At 42.9% G+C, this 19,882-nt stretch overlaps 1 protein-coding gene across 3 annotated transcripts in view; it reads right to left on the bottom strand.

The window, feature by feature from the left end:
* LOC120056144 (insulin receptor-like) overlaps positions 1-19,882 on the bottom strand; it is a 135,989-nt gene that overhangs the window by 23,884 nt on the left and 92,223 nt on the right. For all 3 annotated transcript variants that reach the window (XM_039004347.1, XM_039004348.1, XM_039004350.1), the window contains 5 exons: positions 18,704-18,819; positions 18,172-18,303; positions 14,871-15,038; positions 2,669-2,867; positions 1,883-2,175 (listed from right to left, as the gene is read on the bottom strand). In XM_039004347.1, the coding sequence (XP_038860275.1) occupies positions 1,883-2,175; positions 2,669-2,867; positions 14,871-15,038; positions 18,172-18,303; positions 18,704-18,819 (908 nt within the window). The remainder of the gene's footprint in view (positions 1-1,882; positions 2,176-2,668; positions 2,868-14,870; positions 15,039-18,171; positions 18,304-18,703; positions 18,820-19,882) is intronic.

Below are 19,882 nucleotides of genomic sequence, written 5' to 3'. Positions count from 1 at the left end.
GTTTTAAGATGGCCTCTTGACAGGATACAAAAGGTTTTAAGATGGCCTCTGTTGACAGGATACAAAAGGTTTTAAGATAGCCTCTTGACAGGATACAAAAGGTTTTAAGATAGCCTCTTGACAGGATACAAAAGGTTTTAAGATGGCCTCTGTTGACAGGATACAAAAGGTTTTAAGATGGCCTCTTGACAGGATACAAAAGGTTTTAAGATGGCCTCTGTTGACAGGATACAAAAGGTTTTAAGATGGCCTCTGTTGACAGGATACAAAAGGTTTTAAGATATCCCCTTGACAGGATACAAAAGGTTTTAAGATGGCATCTGTTGACAGGATACAAAAGGGTTTAAGATGGCCTCTGGCTGTTGACAGGATACACAAGGTTTAAAATTGGCCTCTGTTGACAGGATACACAAGGTTTAAAAAGGGCCTCTTTGGCTGTTAACAGGATACACGAGGTGTTAAAATGGCCTCTTCACTCTATCCCAATACCACAAACCTCAACATCTCAGATCTATAAATACTGTGTAAAAGTAGACAAAAAAATTGATATGCACTTCTTAAACTGCTTTTTTACTTCTGACATTGTTTTCTTAAGTGGTGGGTGTGCGGTGTAGACTGTGTGCAAGTGTAGCGTACTTAAGCAATAAGGCCCGAGGGGGTGTGGTATATGGCTGTCAGCCAATCTGCATTCAGTGTTCAAACCACCCAGTTTATAATGGCCAATATACCACAGCTAAGGGCTGTCCTTAAAGGGAGACTTTGTGATTTTGGCAATGATGCCGTTCATCTACTTCTCCAGAGTTAGATGAACTCGTGGATACCATTGTTATGTCTCTGTGCCAATGCTAACTAGCATTAGCGCAATGACTGGAAGTCTATGCTAGCAGATACCCATAGACTTCCAGTCATTGCGCTAACGCTAGTTAGCAATTGCGCTAACTAGCGAATGCAGAGACATAAAAATGGTATCCACGAGTTCATCTGACTCTGGGGAAGTAAATAAAAGGTCTCATTGCCAAAATCCTGAAGTATCCCTTTAAGGCGTCAACATCCCTAGGTTCGGCTGGTGCCTAGCCGAACTCGGCTAGGTGAACCGAACTCGGCTAGGTGAACCGAACTCGGCTAGGTGAGCCGAACTCGGCTAGGTGAGCCGAACTCGGCTAGGTGAGCCGAACTCGGCTAGGTGAGCCGAACTCGGCTAGGTGAACCGAACGAGTGTGCTCGCATACTCTCTTAAAAGATCTTCGCTTGAAAAACGATAGCAATAGTACTGTTTGTCCATCTTGAGATGCCGTAGCCCATATACACTGCTTCAAAAAATGTATCTAAGCTAACTCAAGATAACTGTCATTCATTTCGAGGAGACCTTATTCGCGCAATTCTACATCTAACTAAGATGATTGGTGCAGTATTTCTCAAGTAAAAACATGTGAATGTTTTGTCTCTCATTAAATAACAACAAACACTTAATTGAAGAATCCCTACTTGGGCTACCAACATCAGCTTGCCTTGAGACATGTTGTTGTTGTTGTGCAGGAACAGCTGAAAAACCCTTGCCGAAGACCAAAACATAAGAAAATGTGGTCAAAATACATGCACAAATGTTCCAAACTGTTTCAGATGGTAAGCATGCGGACGCCTTTATGATTGACACGAAGCAGAGTTCCTGGATACAGCCTATAGCCGTGGTATATTAGCCATAAACCACAAGTCCCCGAGGTATAAACTGGTTACCAACATAAATAGAACAGTAAACAAGTATTTTTTTTGCGTCATACCTGTGGTATATTGTCTGATATACACACGACTGAAATGCTGTTTCAGCCAATCAGCAGCCAGGTATCAAACTACCAGGTTTAAAATGGTGTGTAGATAGCCTCACCCTCAGGCATGGTGCGAGCTGAGACGAAGGCTGCCATACTGCAGCGTGAGGGGTTTGTGGGGTGGTTGCAGGCCAACACATCGATCTGGTACGAGGTGAAGTGTCGGAGGCCGGAGATGACCGTGGACTCCTTGGAGAACACAGTCAGCTGGATCTTAGTGCTCTCCACACCATCCTCATCGTCGTCTGGGCCGCGGGTGGCGTAACCTTCCGGCAGGGTGGGAGGCTTTGTCACGAACGAAGGCTGTGTCTCATTAGCTACGCCCATGGCTGAGCGGCGCTGTCTGGTTGATCTGGGGGATAATCAATCAATCAAATTGTATTGATTTAGTGTTAAACACATCATACTGTTAAGGTTACCGCTACTGAGCAGAGTGCTGACGAGACTTAGTGCAGGTAACTTCTGAATGTTTACCGCCAGGGGGAGCACTGGGGCTTTGATTAGCATGGAAGGGATTCAAATTCTGATCTTTTTTAAACTAATTGGTCTTCTGACCAATCAGATCAGATATTTAGCCAATAATTGGGCAAAAGATAAGAATTGTTTTGCCTGTGTAAATGCAGCATTAGGTTTTAAATAACAGGATAAAGACAGAGCTGATCTAAAACTCCTATTTGGGGATTTGTGTGTAAATGTTATGTATATATATTTGTTTTTTACCCTAACTACAAAATGAATGTCCCAATTAGGACAATAAATACATTGATTAATTGACTGACTGATTGACTGACTGTCTGTTTTGGCTGGCTGGCTAGCTAGCTAGCTGACGTAGCTGTCATACATACTTGAGCAGGAAGACCTCATTGTGGATGTAGTTCTCAAAGGTCTTGCGGTACTCTGAGTCCTCAGCCTCCTTCTTCAGTTGTTTCTCTGTTTTGGGACAGGCACAACAGCGGCCACCCTGACCCTCATCCTCAGTCTGGTTCCACTTAGCCTCTTCGTCACTGTCGACCTGGGTGGGCACCCGCGAAGGCAGCTTCATACCTAAACAGAGAGAGAGGGAGAGAGAGTTAAAGACAGAGAGAGATAGACACCTGCGATGGCAGATTGATACCTGGACGGAGGGAGGGAGCGCGAGAGAGAAAGGGAGACAGAGTTAGATAGACACCAGCGATGGCAGCTTCATACCTAAACAGAGAGAGAATTAAAGACAGAGAGAGATAGACACCAGCGATGGCAGCTTCATACCTGGAGGAAGAGAGGATGGGAGTTTACCCCTTTAGTTAACACCAGTGGCGTGTAATGGAGGGTATACGTAGGTTTACCCACTTATTTTTCAGTGGGCATTGCGTATACTCACTTCTTATTCCCCACTGATGCTGTATCAAAGTAGTGTAATGGAGGTATATGCCGTATCAATTAATAAGGCTGATGGAACAGATCAGAATGTTTAGCTTAAAATGGTAAATATTATTTCTTCACATTTTAGGCGCAGCAATGTACACGTCGGTAGGCCTACGCATGAATGTTCCAAAATGCAGTTTTTGCGGGAAACACAGTTCTAAAATGAGCACAGCACATGCGAGCAGTTTCATGCCAGAGATGGGAATATCCATTACAAATGTAGGAAAGGGGGGAGATCTAAAGATACAACAACTATCATGGGTTGCTAGTAGAGGTCGACCGATTAATCGGAATGGCCGATTTCAAGTTTGCATAACAATCGGTAATCTGCATTTTTGGACACCGATTGTGGCCGATTACATTGCACTCCACGAGGAGACTGCGTGGCAGACTGACTACCTGTTACGCGAGTGCAGCAAGAAGCCAAGGTAAGTTGCTAGCTAGCATTAAACTTACCGTATAAAAAACAATCAATCTTAACATAATCACTAGTTGGCTTAGGTCATTAATATGGTCAAGTCCGGAAACTATCATTTCGAAAACAGAACGTTTATTCTTTCAGTGAAATACAGAACCGTTCTGTACAACATGGTTGATGATATTATTAGTTTATCTAGCTTGTCCTGCGTTGCATAAATTAACAGGCACCGCATCGATTATATCATAGAATCTCAGCCTACTTCGCCAAACGGGTGATGATTTAACAAGCGCATTCACGAAAAAAGCACTGTCGTTGCACCAATGTGTACCTAACCATAAACATCAATGCCTTTCTTTAAAATCAATACACAAGTATATCTTTTTAAACCTGCATATTTAGTTAATATTGCCTGCTAACATGAATTTATTTTAACTCGGAAAATTGTGTCACTTCTCTTGCAAGCAGTCAGGGTATATGCAGCAGTTTGGGTCGCCTGGCTCGTTGCGAACTGTGTGAAGACCATTTCTTCCTAAGAAAGACCGTAATTAATTTGCCAGAATTGTACATAATTATGACATACCATTGAAGGTTGTGCAATGTAACAGCAATATTTAGACTTAGGGATGCCACCCGTTAGATTAAATAAGGAACGGTTCTGTATTTCACTGAAAGAATAAACGTTTTGTTTTCTAAATGATAGTTTCCGGATTTGACCATATTAATGACCTACGGCTTGTATTTCTGTGTGCTATTATGTTATAATCAGGTCTATGATTTGACATTTGATAGAGCAGTCTGACTGAGCGGTGGTAGGCAGCAGCAGGCTCGTAAGCATTCATTCAAATAGCACTTTCGTGCGTTTGCCAGCAGCTCTTCGCTGTGCTTCAAGCATTGAGCTGTTTATGACTTCAAGCCTATCAACTCCCGAGATTAGGCTGGTGTAACCGATGTGTAATGGCTAGCTAGTTAGCGGGGTGCGCGCTAATAGCATTTCAAATTGGTGACGTCACTCGCTCTGAGACCTTGAAGTAGTTGTTCCCCTTGCTCTGCAAGGGCTGTGGCTTTTGTGGAGCGAGGGGTAACAATGCTTCGAGGGTGGCTGTTGCCGATGTGTTCCTGGTTCGAGCCCAGGTAGGGGCGGGGAGAGGGACGGAAGCTATACTGTTACACTGGCAATACTATAGTGCCTATAAGAACATCTAATAGTCAAAGGTATATGAAATACAAATGGTATAGAGAGAAAAATTCCTATAATTCCTATATTAACTACAACCTAAAACTTCTTACCTGGGAATATTGAAGACTCATGTTAAATGGAATCACCAGCTTTCATATGTTCTCATGTTCTGAGCAAGGAACTTAAACGTTAGCTTTTTACTTGGCACATATTGCACTTTTACTTTCTTCTCCAAAACTTAGTTTTTGCATTATTTAAACCAAATTGAACGTGTTTCATTATTTATTTGAGGCTAAATTGATTTTAATGATGTATTATATTAAGTTAAAATAAAAGTGTTCATTCAGTGTTGTTGTAATTGACATGATTACAAATAAAAAAATAAAAAATAATAATAATAATTTAAAAAAAATAGGCCGACTAATTGATATTGGCTTTTTTTGTTCCTCCAATAATCGGTATCGGCGTTGAAAATTCATAACCGGTCGACCTCTAGTTGCTAGTATGACTAGGATAATGCCCTTGGCTCCTAGATAATGAAAGAAAAATAAACAGCAGAACGCATATGAGGAAGTCTTCATAAAAAAGATTTGCCTCTACGTTTCTTTGGTGGGATTTTGTCTATAGGCTACTTTGAAGAAAGGTAAGACATGCCTCATAATATGAAGTAAAATGTCCATGTATAAATCAATTAAGGGAAAAATCTAGATTCTAACGATAGGCCTAACCTTCTCAATGAAATGCCTATACCTACAGTATGCCTACTTGGCAGAATGATATCATGATTATTTGCATCAAGCCAGTGGGCATTTATTTTGAACTCTTCATGTGCTACAGAAACACTGTTAACCCAATGGCAGTGCTAGATGTTTGCACACTTAAAGGGGTAACTACACGCAAAAAAAATCTAAATTTCTTCTATTTTTCCCAGACCTCAAAAGTGGTCCTCCTGATGTTGTTTAAGCATCGTTATAAACTTAGAACATACAATGCGGTTGTTTCTCTATTAAGAGAGAGCGCAAAAAAATAACTGAAATAAATTGAAACAAATCTGAAACCTGTGAATTTCTGACTCAATTGACAGCCTCATCAGTTTCAATTGTAGGTTCTACTATTAGCCCTACTTGCACAGTACATCTTGGGTAGGCCTGACTGTGGAAGACCAATATAGGATTTATCATTATAAATTATTCACAATTTATGTCACTGTTTCTCATAGAATTTTTCACACAGGGTGCCTTTCCTTTGCCGGGCGAGCCATATCCATTTTTGCAATATATGGATTTGTGCCATTTACTTTGAACTGTATTTACAGCACCTGAGTAGACGCACTTCTTTTGAGATCAAAACGAGAAATGCATGTAGCCACCCGTGCACATTTGTTCATATTCTTTGCTAGTTAGTGAATTATTAGCCCAGTTCTAGATACTTTCTAGTCAACAACGGGGGAGTGGTTGCTTCCTACAACAGCACGACATGTGTACATTTCTAGCCTTCTTTGAAAAGTGAGTCAGGTAAAGAGCCTATTTTTTAAATGTCTTAAAGGGGCCGTGTTGTATTTTGAGACAGGCTTGAATAAGCTAAGTAGCCAATAGGCAGAGGGTAGCACAATTTGACTGATTCTCTGTAATAATGGTATGGGAATAATAAAGTTTTATTTTGTAAAGTGGTTTCTTGCCTCAAACACCACAACATTTTCAGCTCCATTTTCAGTGAAGGACAAGTGGATAAACAGGTTAATGTCAAGCCCTGCATATTTTCTTCACAAAGTCTCATGGAATGTGGTCCCGTGTGGCGCTTGCAACGCCAGGGCCGTGGGTTCGATTCCCACGGTGGACCAGTACAAAAAAACAGTACAAAAACAAAGTATGAAAATGTATGCACTCACTACTGTAAGTCATTCTTAGTTTGTCTACAGTAGGAGCAAATGTGTGATGTTAAATGTAGGTCTACATTTCACATCACACATTTGCTCCTACTGTAGACAAACTGTAACTTAAAGCGGGTACAGCCTCAGTGTTCACAGTAAAACAACCGCCAGAACTTTCACAATGTTCAAGTTTGCGCTCAGCAGACAGGAAATTTGCTCAGTGCTGAAAAACAAATAGAGGGAACATTGGTCAAGACTCCATCCTGTCAGTAACTGTCCTCAGTGTCTCATCTGGTTGATATAAAACAACCCTCACATGATCCCCTCCAGACTAGTGTTGTCTAGACTGTTTGGCTGAGTGCATGGGAGTAGAAGAGGACGTGGAGCTTGTCTGTGTGACACAGAGTGAGTGGCTGCCACTTGTTAGTGCAAGGCCAAATCAGGTAAGAAACTATTCCAACCACCTCTAAATCACACACACACACACACACACACACACACACACACACACACACACACACACACACACACACGCACACACGCACACACACACACACACACCTCTGGCAGCAGTCCAAAAGAATAGAATAATAAGTCGGGAAATATATTTGTATTATATCGTATTTTGTAAATGCTCCCTTGTGAAATATACCTTGGTCTCAATGGGACTCCCTGTTATAATACATGTTAAATAAATAGGGCTGTGAATTGCCAGCGACCTCACGATACGATATTATCACCATACTTAGGTGCCGAGAGGATATTGCGATTCGCACGATTCTATACGTACTGCGATTCGATCCTGCCATTTTATTTGCGATCGGATGTTCCAAACATATTGCGCACCATGTCTGCTGCAGAGGGACAAGAGAGAGCTATGAGAAAATGAGTTTTGATCAGTCATGGAAATAAAAGGGCTGAAAACATGATGGCTCACCATTTAAAAAGAACATGGCTGCTCTACTTGGGGGCGGAGCCTTTGGCAGAGTTGATAAGGAACAATCCAAGTATTGTAGGCGGTCTTCAGCACAGGATTTCTATCTACGCGGATGATGTCTTGCTCTACATATCCAACCCTGAGAAATCCCTCCCATTTTAGACACAATTACAAAGTACGGCAAGTTTTCAGGATATAAGATACATTTGAACAAATCCACTGTTTGCCCTCTCAATCTTACACTCAACGGCTCAGTTAAGACACTCTGCCCGTTCCAATGTAAGACACAGGGGTTTCAATACCTTGGGATCTTTGTAACACCAGATATGAATGGCCTTTTTAAGGAAAATGATCTCCTCTTTTCCTGGATCAAATCAAGAATGATCTCCAAACCTGGATCTCCCTCCCAATCAGCTTAGTGGGAAGAATCAATGTTATCTGTATGAACATCCTCCCTAGATTGAACTATTTCAGATACTTCCATGTTATCTCCCAGTTTATTTTGTCAAAACAACCAACCAAAGCATCACCAAATGTATATGGGGCAATAAAAAAAACTGGGTTCAAGTACTCCACTCTATCGAAACCTGAATCTAAGGGTGGTCTTGCCCTTCCCTGCCTTCATTTGTACTACTGGTCTGCCCAAATCCACAACATGTTAACATGGCTCACAAACAGACAAGACTCAATGTGGATTCAGATAGAGGCCCAAATCCTGTGGTTCATTGCCCCTAAACGTAATTATATTCATTAATATCTTTAGTGAAGTGGGCAACATAGCCAAAACCTTTGTCATTTACAGCACCCAACTAGCATGGAAGGACTGTAGGAAATACCTTGGCATTTCCTCCCAGATATGCTCTCCCTCTCCTATAGTATACAACCCAGACTTGCTAAAGGTCCTGAGGGATGCCACTCACCTATAGTTTACAACCCAGACTTGCCAAAAGTCCTGAGGAATGCCACTCACCTATAGTATGCAACCCAGACTTGCTAAAAGTCCTGAGGAATGCCACTCACCTATAGTTTGCAACCCAGACTTGCCAAAAGTCCTGAGGAATGCCACTCACCTATAGTTTGCAACCCAGACTTGCCAAAAGTCCTGAGGAATGCCACTCACCTATAGTATGCAACCCAGACTTGCCAAAAGTCCTGAGGAATGCCACTCACCTATAGTATGCAACCCAGACTTGCTAAAAGTCCTGAGGGATGCCACACACCTATAGTATACAACCCAGACTTGCCAAAAGTCCTGAGGGATGCCACTCACCTATAGTATACAACCCAGACTTGCCAAAAGTCCTGAGGGATGCCACTCACCTATAGTATGCAACCCAGACTTGCCAAAAGTCCTGAGGGATGCCACTCACCTATAGTATACAACCCAGACATGCCAAAACCCCTGAGGGATGCCGATTACCTATACACTGTAGTATACAACCCAGACATGCCAAAACCCCTGAGGGATGCCGATTACCTATACACTGTAGTATACAACCCAGACATGCCAAAACCCCTGAGGGATGCCAACTTGAATCTTTGGTGTATTCTGGGGTTCAGGACCTTTTCAGACGTGTTTCATCACAACATAACTACACTGAAATCCTTTCAAGAGTTGTTGTTGTTGTTGTAATATCTTCAAATTAGACACGTCATTTCCTCATTCACTTCCAAGGGGAGGTTTAGAGCTCAGCTGAATGAAGTTGAGACCCTTCTTGCTACAGCACAATCCATCAAAGACTAAATCTCCTTTATCTATAGACTCCTTTCTGAGAACGTAGGCTCCTCCTTTACTACGGTGAATAGAATCTGGGAAAAGGATCTCTGTCTGACGATCAGTGATGAGTTATGGGTGGATGTTTGCTACAAGGTATACTGCTCCTCTACTAATGTAAAAATGAAAGAATCTAATTACAAATGTTATTACACATGTTATTACACCCCAGTGAGACTTTGGGGTGGCAGGTAGCCTAGTGGTTAGAGCGTTGAACTAGTAACCGAAAGGTTGCAAGATCGAATCCCCGAGCTGACAAGGTAAAAATGTGTCGTTCTGCCCCTGAACAAGGCAGTTAACCCACTGTTCCTAGGCTGTCATTGTAAATAAGATTGTGTTCTTAACTGACTTGCCAAGATAAATAAAAGGTCAAAATAAATAGAATGAATATAGACTGAATAGATAGATGAATATAAACCAATGAGGAGATAGGAGAGGCAGGACTTGCAGCGTGATATGCGTTGACGTGCGCGAGCAGTGTGGGTGCAATAACTGAATAACATAGATTTCAAAATTTATTTTAGAGGCACGTTCACGCAGATGAGCAGAGCAGACAGACAGAGCAACATAGAACAAAAAGCAACAAGACAAAATTCATAAAAGCAACAAAGTGTTTCCATACCTCACAAGCTACAGACAACAGACAACATGGAAAGCGGCAATACACAGCTAGGGATTATGTTCACAAATCTGATTGACCTTTAGCCAGGTCTTCATGTTTTTTGTGACAGTGTGATATGTGGTGCAGTTATGTGTGTCTGATGGCAGTGTATTCCAGACATGGGAAGCTCTCACAGAGAAAGCGGATTTACTAAAGGTGCTTTTCCTTAAGGGAACTATACAGTCACCTCTCATGGCAGACCTTGTGGATCTGCTACCATATGTTTGGGTTTTCTGTTTAACAAAAATACTGAGTGGAGGGGGAGCCAGGCCATTTAGGATCTTGAATACAAGACATGCATCGGTGTATTGCACAAGATTTTCCCAACTCAGGAGCTCATGCTTTCTGAGGATGTAACAGTGATGATGGCTATTGGGCTTCCTATCAAGCACTTTGAGAGCCTTAATAGACAGACTGAATAGGTTTTAATGTTGTACAGCAAGCTTGGGCCCAACTAGTCAAGCAGTATGTTAAGTGGGGGAGTATCATAAATGTGAAGTACAGTTTTGCTACCTCTGTAGTCAAACAATTTCGTATAAATCGGAAATTAGCCTGGTTGAATTTGGTTATTTGAATTACCTTTTTCACATGCTTTTAAAAAGAGAGGTTGGAATCAAGTATGATGCCAAGGTACTTAAAATCAGATATCACCTGGAGCTTCTCCCCTGACACACAGACATCTGGCTCAGTTGCATCTGATGCCCTCGTTGTGAAGAACATGCAAACAGGTTTTTTCACATTGAGATGCAAACACGAGTCACTGAGACACTTTGTAACCTGGGCCATTACAGTAGTGAGTTCTTGTGCAGCTTGTTGTTTGTTCTTTGCATGCACATATATCACTGTATCATCTGCATACATTTGAACTTCAGACCCAGTACAGACAGAAGGCAGATCATTAATGTACAGGCTGAACAGGAGGGGCCCCAGTATTGACCCTTGGGGCACGCCCACATCATAGCTAATAGTGGGCGACAGCTCATTGCTCACTCTGACACACTGAGTTCTGCCTTCAAGGTATGATTTCATCCATCTCAAGGCTTCGGGGGAAAAGTTGAACTTGGACAATTCTGTCATGAGAATCTCATGGTTAACAGTATCAAAATCCTTCCTTAGGTCCAGAAACACAGCCCCAACAACGCCTCCTTTGTCCATCTTGGACTTCACATTTTCCAGAAGAAAGCAGTTGGCTGTTTCTGTGGAGTGTTTCGCTCTGAAGCCAAACTGCATGGAGTGTAATGTGAAGGGGCTGTTGTTGAGGTGGGCAATCAGTTGTTCTGCTACACACTTTTCAACAACCTTCGACACCACAGGTAGTATACTAATGGGCCTGTAGTTACTCACGTCAGCAGGGTCACTCGATTTAAAGATGGCCGTTATTATGGCCGACTTCCATACCCTTGGAAACACCCCCAGACCAATAGATGTGTTGGTGACCTTAGTAATGGGGCCAATGAGTGACTTTTTGTAGTTTTTAAGAAAGGTAGAGTCCAGCCCAAACACATCTTTGGCTTTAGAGTTCTTTAGTGAGCTAATCACCTTGTTCACCTTTGACTCAGAAACCTGCCTTATGATGAAGACAGGTTGAGTGTCATTCACTAGCACTGAGCCCAAGAAACCAGTGGAGGGGTTCTGTGTCAGTTCCCTGACAGAGTCAATAAAGTAGGAATTGAAGGCTATTGCTATTTCGACTGCATCCTATGTTAGATTGTTATTCACCATGATTTCTAGTCTTTTTGCAGTGTTACTATGGTCTTTCCCTGTTAACTTTTTTAGATTCTCCCAGATCAGTTTAGAATTTCCCTTTGCTTCACCAATTATGTTAATAAAACAGTTTGCCTTGGCCTGTCTGATTTCTTTCATCACCTTATTTCTCAACATGGTAAACCTACATCTGTCATGCTCTAATTTGGATTTTAGGGCTGTTTTTAGAGCATAATCTCATCCTTTCATCAATTTCCATATTTCTCCATTTAGACAAGGAAGAGTGCTCTTTTGGCCAGGTTTGGATTTTCTTTAGGAAACCATTTATTGTAGTCTGGATTGTGGATAGAAAAACCTGACTATCAGCTTCCACGTCTGTATAGGACGAGAGATCATTCCAGTTAATTCCCTTAATTGCGTTTTCAAAATAGTTTAATTCACTCCTAGGTATTCTTAGTTGATCCGGCTTTCTAACAGTAGAGAGGTTAAACCTGCTCTTAGACAGCTTTCTGGCTATAAGTGTCAGATTATGATCAGATAGCCCAGTAACCATATTGAATGATTTAGTCACTCTCTCTGGTTTATTACTGAACACCATATCAATCTGTGTTTTAGAGCAACTGGTTGGCCCTTTGGTTGGCCCTTTAACTAGCTGTGTAAGGTCAAAGGTATTAGTGATCCATTTGAGGGTTTTTCTACAAGACTTGTCTTCATAATTAATATAAAAATCTCCCATTAAGAGGACCTCTTTCCCAAAATCACATTCCCTATGCATGGTATTAAACTGATCAAAAAACACACTTTTGGTGGAAGGTGGCCTATACATTCCAATAAGGGTAAAAGACATTTGGGGAGACAGTGTAACGTTCAGGCCAATACAGTCTAGTTCATTATCACATGACCACTCAATTTGTTTACATCGGATATGTTCTTTAATGTAAATCATCACACCCCCTCCTCTTCCTTCAATTCTGTCTCTCCTGAAAACATTGTAGCCAGGCACAATCAAAGCAGCATATGGTGAGTTTTTATGGAGCCATGTCTCTGAGAGGCAGAGGAAGTCAAGGTTGGAGTCTGTGAGTAGATGTTGAATTTGCTCACTTTTTGGAATGACACTACGAATGTTCAAGTGCCCCCCTAGTAGTCCCTTGGGCTTCGCTCGTGGGTCCCAGATGACTCGAGAGTGATTGACACATTGAAAAAAGTAAAATTTTCGGTGTTTTCTGACGGCTGAGTTTAGGCCGTTTTGTTTAGTTTTGATTAGGAGCAGTTCGGTAGCGCAATTAACAATCCCTCCCGCTTGCACTGGATGCGGGGAACTAATTAAAACAGCTTGCGTACCAGAAGCAGAGTCAGGGATTGCGTATATAGCGACTTGGGTATGTTGGAAGAGTCAAAATCTATCCTGGAGCCGGGTGAGTCGAGAGAAACCATGGGACCATAGCACTCACCCACCTCCACAGCGGCGACGATCAGTGGACGAGGCCATCCACTGCTTTCCACTCCGGTGAGTATCGCTGGCTCGGTGATGTTAGGCCCGGGTATGAGTTGCACATCCCCAGAGTGCAGGAGGGTAGTGAACAGGTAGTTTAAAAGTTTCCGATAAATGTTGGACTTGTGTATGTTACGCCTAAGCGGTTCAGTGGAATAGGGAGCGAGGTAGACTTGGCCATTATTCAGAACATTATGGTATGCTGTGTACTGTCCGCTCACGTGGAACGGTGAACCAATGTGTTTGGTGTTGGTATTCTCAAGGTAGTAGACTGATTGTGTCATCCCAGCAAGGATGCACTGAGATTATCAGTAGAGCAGCTACATAACTGACAATCATGGCAGAGTACTGGAGATGAAACACATAATTGCGCTTTAACTCTTTGCATTAGTTACTTAGCTGGGGTCGGCGTACAATCCAAATGTGGATTGACCAGATTGTTGACTTTCTTCCTCTTGAAAAGCTCACTGATGACCTCCGCAAGAGACGGCCCAGGTTTGATAGAGTCTGGTCTCCACTACTCAACTGTAATGGGGTGTGTAGGGAAATGAGCAGATACATGTTGCGTGCTGTAAAAACTAATTTGCTCGTCGTCTCAGCGAAGGCTGGAAATAGCTAATAGGAACGCTGATAGTGCTGCTGCAAGTTTGGTTTGTTTTATATTATTTATGTTTGCCACATCTGTGAATGTGGAATGTGTTTTGTTGGTTGATTGAAAAACAAGAAAACTTTAAATGACATTTTTTTTTAAACAAAGATGATAACAAGCTAGAGAACGAGAAATACGGAGTTTTGGCCGAGGTACAGCCGACTAGTGCTAGCTTACGTTAACTAGCTAGGGGAGAAAAACAAAAAAAATACATTTGATTGCGGTACTGTACTGTATACATTTTCCCATCACTACAATAGAACAGTCCACTGGAGAAAGACACTCTCACACTCACCTTTCTGGAAGTTAACTAATTATAGTCACATAACTATATCATCTGTATGAACCAGAGAGAACTGTAGAACAGAATAGAACAGTAGAACAGAATAGAACAGTAGAAAAGAGAACAGCAGAATAGAACAGCAGAACAGAAAAGCAGAACAGTAGAACAGAACAGCAGAACAGAACAGTAGAACAGAATATAACAGTAGAACAGAACAGTAGAACAGAATAGAACAGTAGAAAAGAGAACAGCAGAATAGAACAGCAGAACAGAAAAGCAGAACAGTAGAACAGAACAGCAGAACAGAACAGCATAATAGAACAGCAGAACAGAATATAACAGTAGAACAGAAAAGCAGAACAGTAGAACAGAACAGAACAGCATAATAGAACAGCAGAACAGAACAGTAGAACAGAATATAACAGTAGAACAGAACAGTAGAACAGAACAGCAGAACAGAACAGCATAATAGAACAGCAGAACAGAACAGTAGAACAGAATAAAACAGCAGAACAGAAAATAACAGTAGAACAGAACAGTAGAACAAAATAGAACAGTAGAATATAACAGTTAAATAGAACAGCAGAATAGAACAGCCGAATAGATCCGCTGAATAGAACAGCTGAATAGATCCGCTGAATAGAACAGAACTGTTCACACAGAGAAAAGACTCACCTTTCTGACAGTAATCGAACTTGTAGAGTTCGCTGGCCTCAGGCTGCTGCTGACAGTACACCAGGTAGTGAGTGATGTTCCCGTTGGGGTCCGTGGGAGGTTTCCACTTCAGGAGGATCTGAGAGGAAGAGTTGGAGGAGGAGATGGGGTCCAGGGGCACTGACGGCTCTGGGGGAGGACGGGGATACAAGGGGTTAATCATACCTTTATTCTTCTTCTTGTTCAGGTCAGCAGATCACAGAATGCAGAATAACTTAACTCAAAACATATCCATAGACTGATCAAAAGATAAAACTAGCAATAAGTTTAACTGTAGTATGTATCAGCTGTGAGACAAGGAGGAATTACGTAAGATCACAGATGAATAGCCCAGAGACTGACTGACTAGTAGACAGACGCAGTAGCAGGCTTTATTGTCCTGGGTGATACACTATATATACAAAAGTATGTGGACATCCCTTCAAATTAGTGGATTTGGCCATTTCAGCCACATCCGTTTCTGACAGGTGTATAAAAAAAAGCACACAGCCATGCATTCTCCATAGACAAACATTGGAAGTAGAATGGCCTTACTGAAGAGCTCACTGGCTTTCAACATGGCAACGCCATTGGATGCCACCTTTCCAACAAGTCAGTTCGGCAAATTTCCGTCTTAAATTTCCGTCCGATTCTGTGCTCCCAACATTGTGGCAACAGTTTTGGGGAATGCCCTTTCCTGTTTCAGGATGACAATGCCCCTGTGCACAAAGGGAGGTCCATACGGAAATGGTTAGTCGAGATCGGTGTGGAAGAACTTCACTAGCCAGCACAGAGCCCTGACCTCAACTCCATCGAACACCTTTGGGATGAATTGGAACGCCGGCTGCGAGCCAGGCCTAATCGCCCAACATCAGTGGCGATCTCACTTATAGTCTTGTGGCTGAATGGAAGCAGCCACTAATGATTTAGTCACTCTCTCTGGTTTATTACTGAACACCAAATCAATCTGTGTTTTAGAGCAACAAGTCACCCTGGTTGGCCCTTTAACTAGCTGTGTAAGGTCAAAGGTATTAGTGATCCATGTTCCAACATCTAGTGGAAAGCCTTCCCAGAAGAGTGGAGGCTGATATAACAGCAAAGCGAGGACCAACTCCATATTAATGCCCATGATTTTGGAATGAGATGTTCGACGAGCAGGTGTCCACATACTTTTGTTCATGTAGTGTACACAATCCATGTCTCAATTGTCTCAAGGCATAACTATCTTTCTTTAACCCGTCTCCTTCCCTTCCTCTACACTGACTGAAGTGGCTTTTATAATTGTTATTGGAGTGGCGGCAACGATTTAGGAGAAACACTGCAACATAAACCTGACAGGAGGTAGACGAGGTAGCATGGATGTCAGCCAACACGGCTTGACAATGAGTGACAAGGACTTGCAGGATAGAAGAAATAGATCTGGGACCAGGCTAGAGACAAGGAGGGTGAAACTCCAGATCTGGGACCAGGCTAGAGACAAGGAGGGTGAAACTCCAGCTCTGGGACCAGGCTAGAGACAAGGAGGGTGAATCTCTAGATCTGGGACCAGGCTAGAGACAAGGAGGGTGAAACACTAGATCTGGGACCAGGCTAGAGACAAGGAGGGTGAAACACTAGATCTGGGACCAGGCTAGAGACAAGGAGGGTGAAACTCCAGATCTGGGACCAGGCTAGAGACAAGGAGGGTGAAACTCCAGATCTGGGACCAGGCTAGAGACAAGGAGGGTGAATCTCTAGATCTGGGACCAGGCTAGAGACAAGGAGGGTGAAACTCCAGATCTGGGACCAGGCTAGAGACAAGGAGGGTGAAACTCCAGATCTGGGACCAGGCTAGAGACAAGGAGGGTGAAACTCCAGATCTGGGACCAGGCTAGAGACAAGGAGGGTGAAACTCCAGATCTGGGACCAGGCTAGAGACAAGGAGGGTGAAACTAAAACTACAGTTGAAGACTGTTTCATCTGGAACTAAAAGACCCTCGACAAGCCTTCCTGCCCGCCGGGCTCTGATGGTGGTGTCCCAGCCAACGCATCATGCCAGCCAGTGCTGTGCGAGGTGTGTGAGGCTGCATGCCACGCGGCTACACTGTAATACCACTATAATAATATAATAACACACTGTGATGTGGTTTATCAGGAAGGAGATGACACAACACCTGTTGTTGATGAAACCAAAACCGGTTTGTCCTCTGGAGACACACACACACACACACACACACGCAGGGTGACACACACACGCAGGGTGACACACACACACACACACACACACGCAGGGTGACACACACACACACACGCAGGGTGACACACACACACACACACACGCAGGGTGACAGAAGATTTCTGAGCTCTGCTTGAGTGACTACAGCCGTTTGGCACAAGACAGAGAAACAATGAGACAGGGAGGTAAAGGTCATACTCCTATCTCATCATCACAATGAGACAGGGAGGTAAAGGTCGTACTCCTATCTCATCATCACAATGAGACAGGGAGGTAAAGGTCGTACTCCTATCTCATCATCACAATGAGACAGGGAGGTAAAGGTCATACTCCTATCTCATCATCACAATGAGACAGGGAGGTAAAGGTCGTACTCCTATCTCATCATCACAATGAGACAGGGAGGTAAAGGTCGTACTCCTATCTCATCATCACAATGAGACAGGGAGGTAAAGGTCGTACTCCTATCTCATCATCACAATGAGACAGGGAGGTAAAGGTCGTACTCCTATCTCATCATCAACTTCCTCTTCCTTGTTCTTATATCTTTAGCTTTGACACACCTCAACAGCTAAACGCTGAGGCAGAGGACAAGAGACAATCTACCCTAAGTTGTAGCTCTTAGACCACTTATCACTTATTACCCAACCCGGGGTATTCAAATCCCACCCTCAACCCTGGAGAACCTAACCTGCTAGCTGACTGGCTGATTGGATTGTCCACTCACCTGTTGGCTTGATTAGGGTTTTGGGGGAGGGGAAGGTGAAGATCACTAAATAGGCAGACATGAATTCATTAAGAACTGAGAAAACCAACTCAGTTGCCTTGTGGTTAAGAGAGTCGGCCTTGAGATTAGAAGGTTGGGGATTCGATCCCTGGTCGATTCATAACAAAGACTTTCAAATGGAACCCGATGCCTCTCTGCTTGGAACTCAGCATTAAGGACATGGATTGGAGAGAAGGCCCTGCGATAGACTAGCGTCCTGTCCAGGGGGCTAATGAAACAGGAGATAGGCTCCTGCCCTATGGGCCATTCTGGATCAGCTATATCTCAAAGTAAGGTCTTACTGGTGGCATCTGTCCTGACGTAGGTGATCTTGCTCTTGGCCCCGAGGACCTGGTGTTCATCAGAGGCAGAGAGCTGGGTCTTGACCATGATGGCGTACTGCGTCCAGGGCTTCAAAGACAAGATCAAGGTACCTGGAAGGAACAATAGTATAGTTAGCTTTGTGTTGCAGGACGGACATTATTGAGCCCAACACTTGTTGTTCCTACCGTACAACTACAGTGTATATGTTATGATACGTTTTAATGTGTCCAAAGAGCTGCAAACTACATTTCACCATATGGACAATAAAGTCATTAGGTATCATTATTAGTATTGTTATGTGTTGCAGCACAGACATTATTAAATGCAACACTTGTTGTACCTAACATGCTACTACAGTGAATCAGGGTACCGGGAACAACAGCATTGTTGTGTTGCAGCACGGACAATATTGAGTGCAGCACTTGTTTTGCCCCCCCCCATGTTTTCAACAGTGTGTGGGTATCTATCCTTACCAATACAGTTGTAAGACAGAAGAGAATAAAACATTACCTGGCTCCTGTTGTGGGTTTCCCTCTGTTGCCCGAGCTGGGGGGTCCACGTCAATTATTACCCAGTTGGAACCACACGCATCCTGGCCATCAAACTCTGTCACGTTGGGGTAGGGCCTGGGAGTGGGGAAGAGAGAGACAGTTAATACTAAAGGTGAATATCACACACACACACACACACACACACACACACACACACACACACACACACACACACACACACACACACACACACACACACACACACACACACACACGCTATACAACACCTTAGACAAACTGTCACGTTGGGGTATTTTTTACACCTAAAAAACAGATAAATATGTTACTATTAAGAAGCAATGTAATTTTTGCGACCTTCGTTTTTTAACCAATGTATTTAAGCAATAAGTCCCGAGGGGGTGTGGTATATGGCCAATATCCCAAGGCCTGTTCTTAAGCATGTCTCAATGTGGAGTACCTGGACACAGCCTTTAGCCGTGGTATGTTGGCCATATACCACAAACCCCTGAGGTGCCTTATTGCTATTATAAACTGGTTACCAACGTAATTAGAACAGTAAAAATAAATGTTTCGTCATACCCGTGGTATACGGTCTGATATACTATGGCTGTCAGCCAATCAGCATTCAGGGCTGGAACCACCCAGGTTATAATTTTAGATCCAAAAATCAAACAGATGGAACTGAACACCATTAATCAACAAAGTGCCACAAAAACGAGTAATACGGCTCATTTACTACTATAGTAGACACACAAACAAATCTAGGAGATCAATTCAAGTATTTCAATTAATTAGTTTATGAATGAAATGACTTAAAGTCCATGAATAAAAGGTTTTGGGAGTGATCTATGCTCTATCAAGCACAGTGCACACCCTTAACGTTCCCGAGTCAAAAATGTTCAGCTGCCCGTTTTTAAAGGGATGTGCCATTACCGTGGTAACTGGGCACTTCCTTGTCTGTGAGGGGAAAAACACATCTCTAAATTCCCTTCACTAGCAGCAGAAAATTTCAGCAAACTCAAACTAACAAACTAAATGATGTAACTGACCAAGAAACACGAGGACAAAGTGACACTTTAGTAGCATTTCGGGTCAATTTGACTGTGTGACCACACGCCAATGTGGCTGGTGAAATAGATATTACCCGCAAATTACAAAATCTACCTGCATTTGGCGG

The sequence above is a fragment of the Salvelinus namaycush genome, chromosome 11, assembly GCF_016432855.1.
Source record: "Salvelinus namaycush isolate Seneca chromosome 11, SaNama_1.0, whole genome shotgun sequence".
NCBI classification, from domain to species: domain Eukaryota; kingdom Metazoa; phylum Chordata; class Actinopteri; order Salmoniformes; family Salmonidae; genus Salvelinus; species Salvelinus namaycush.
Note: the sequence above shows the minus strand (reverse complement) of the source record. Positions and strands in the feature narration are given on the sequence as shown.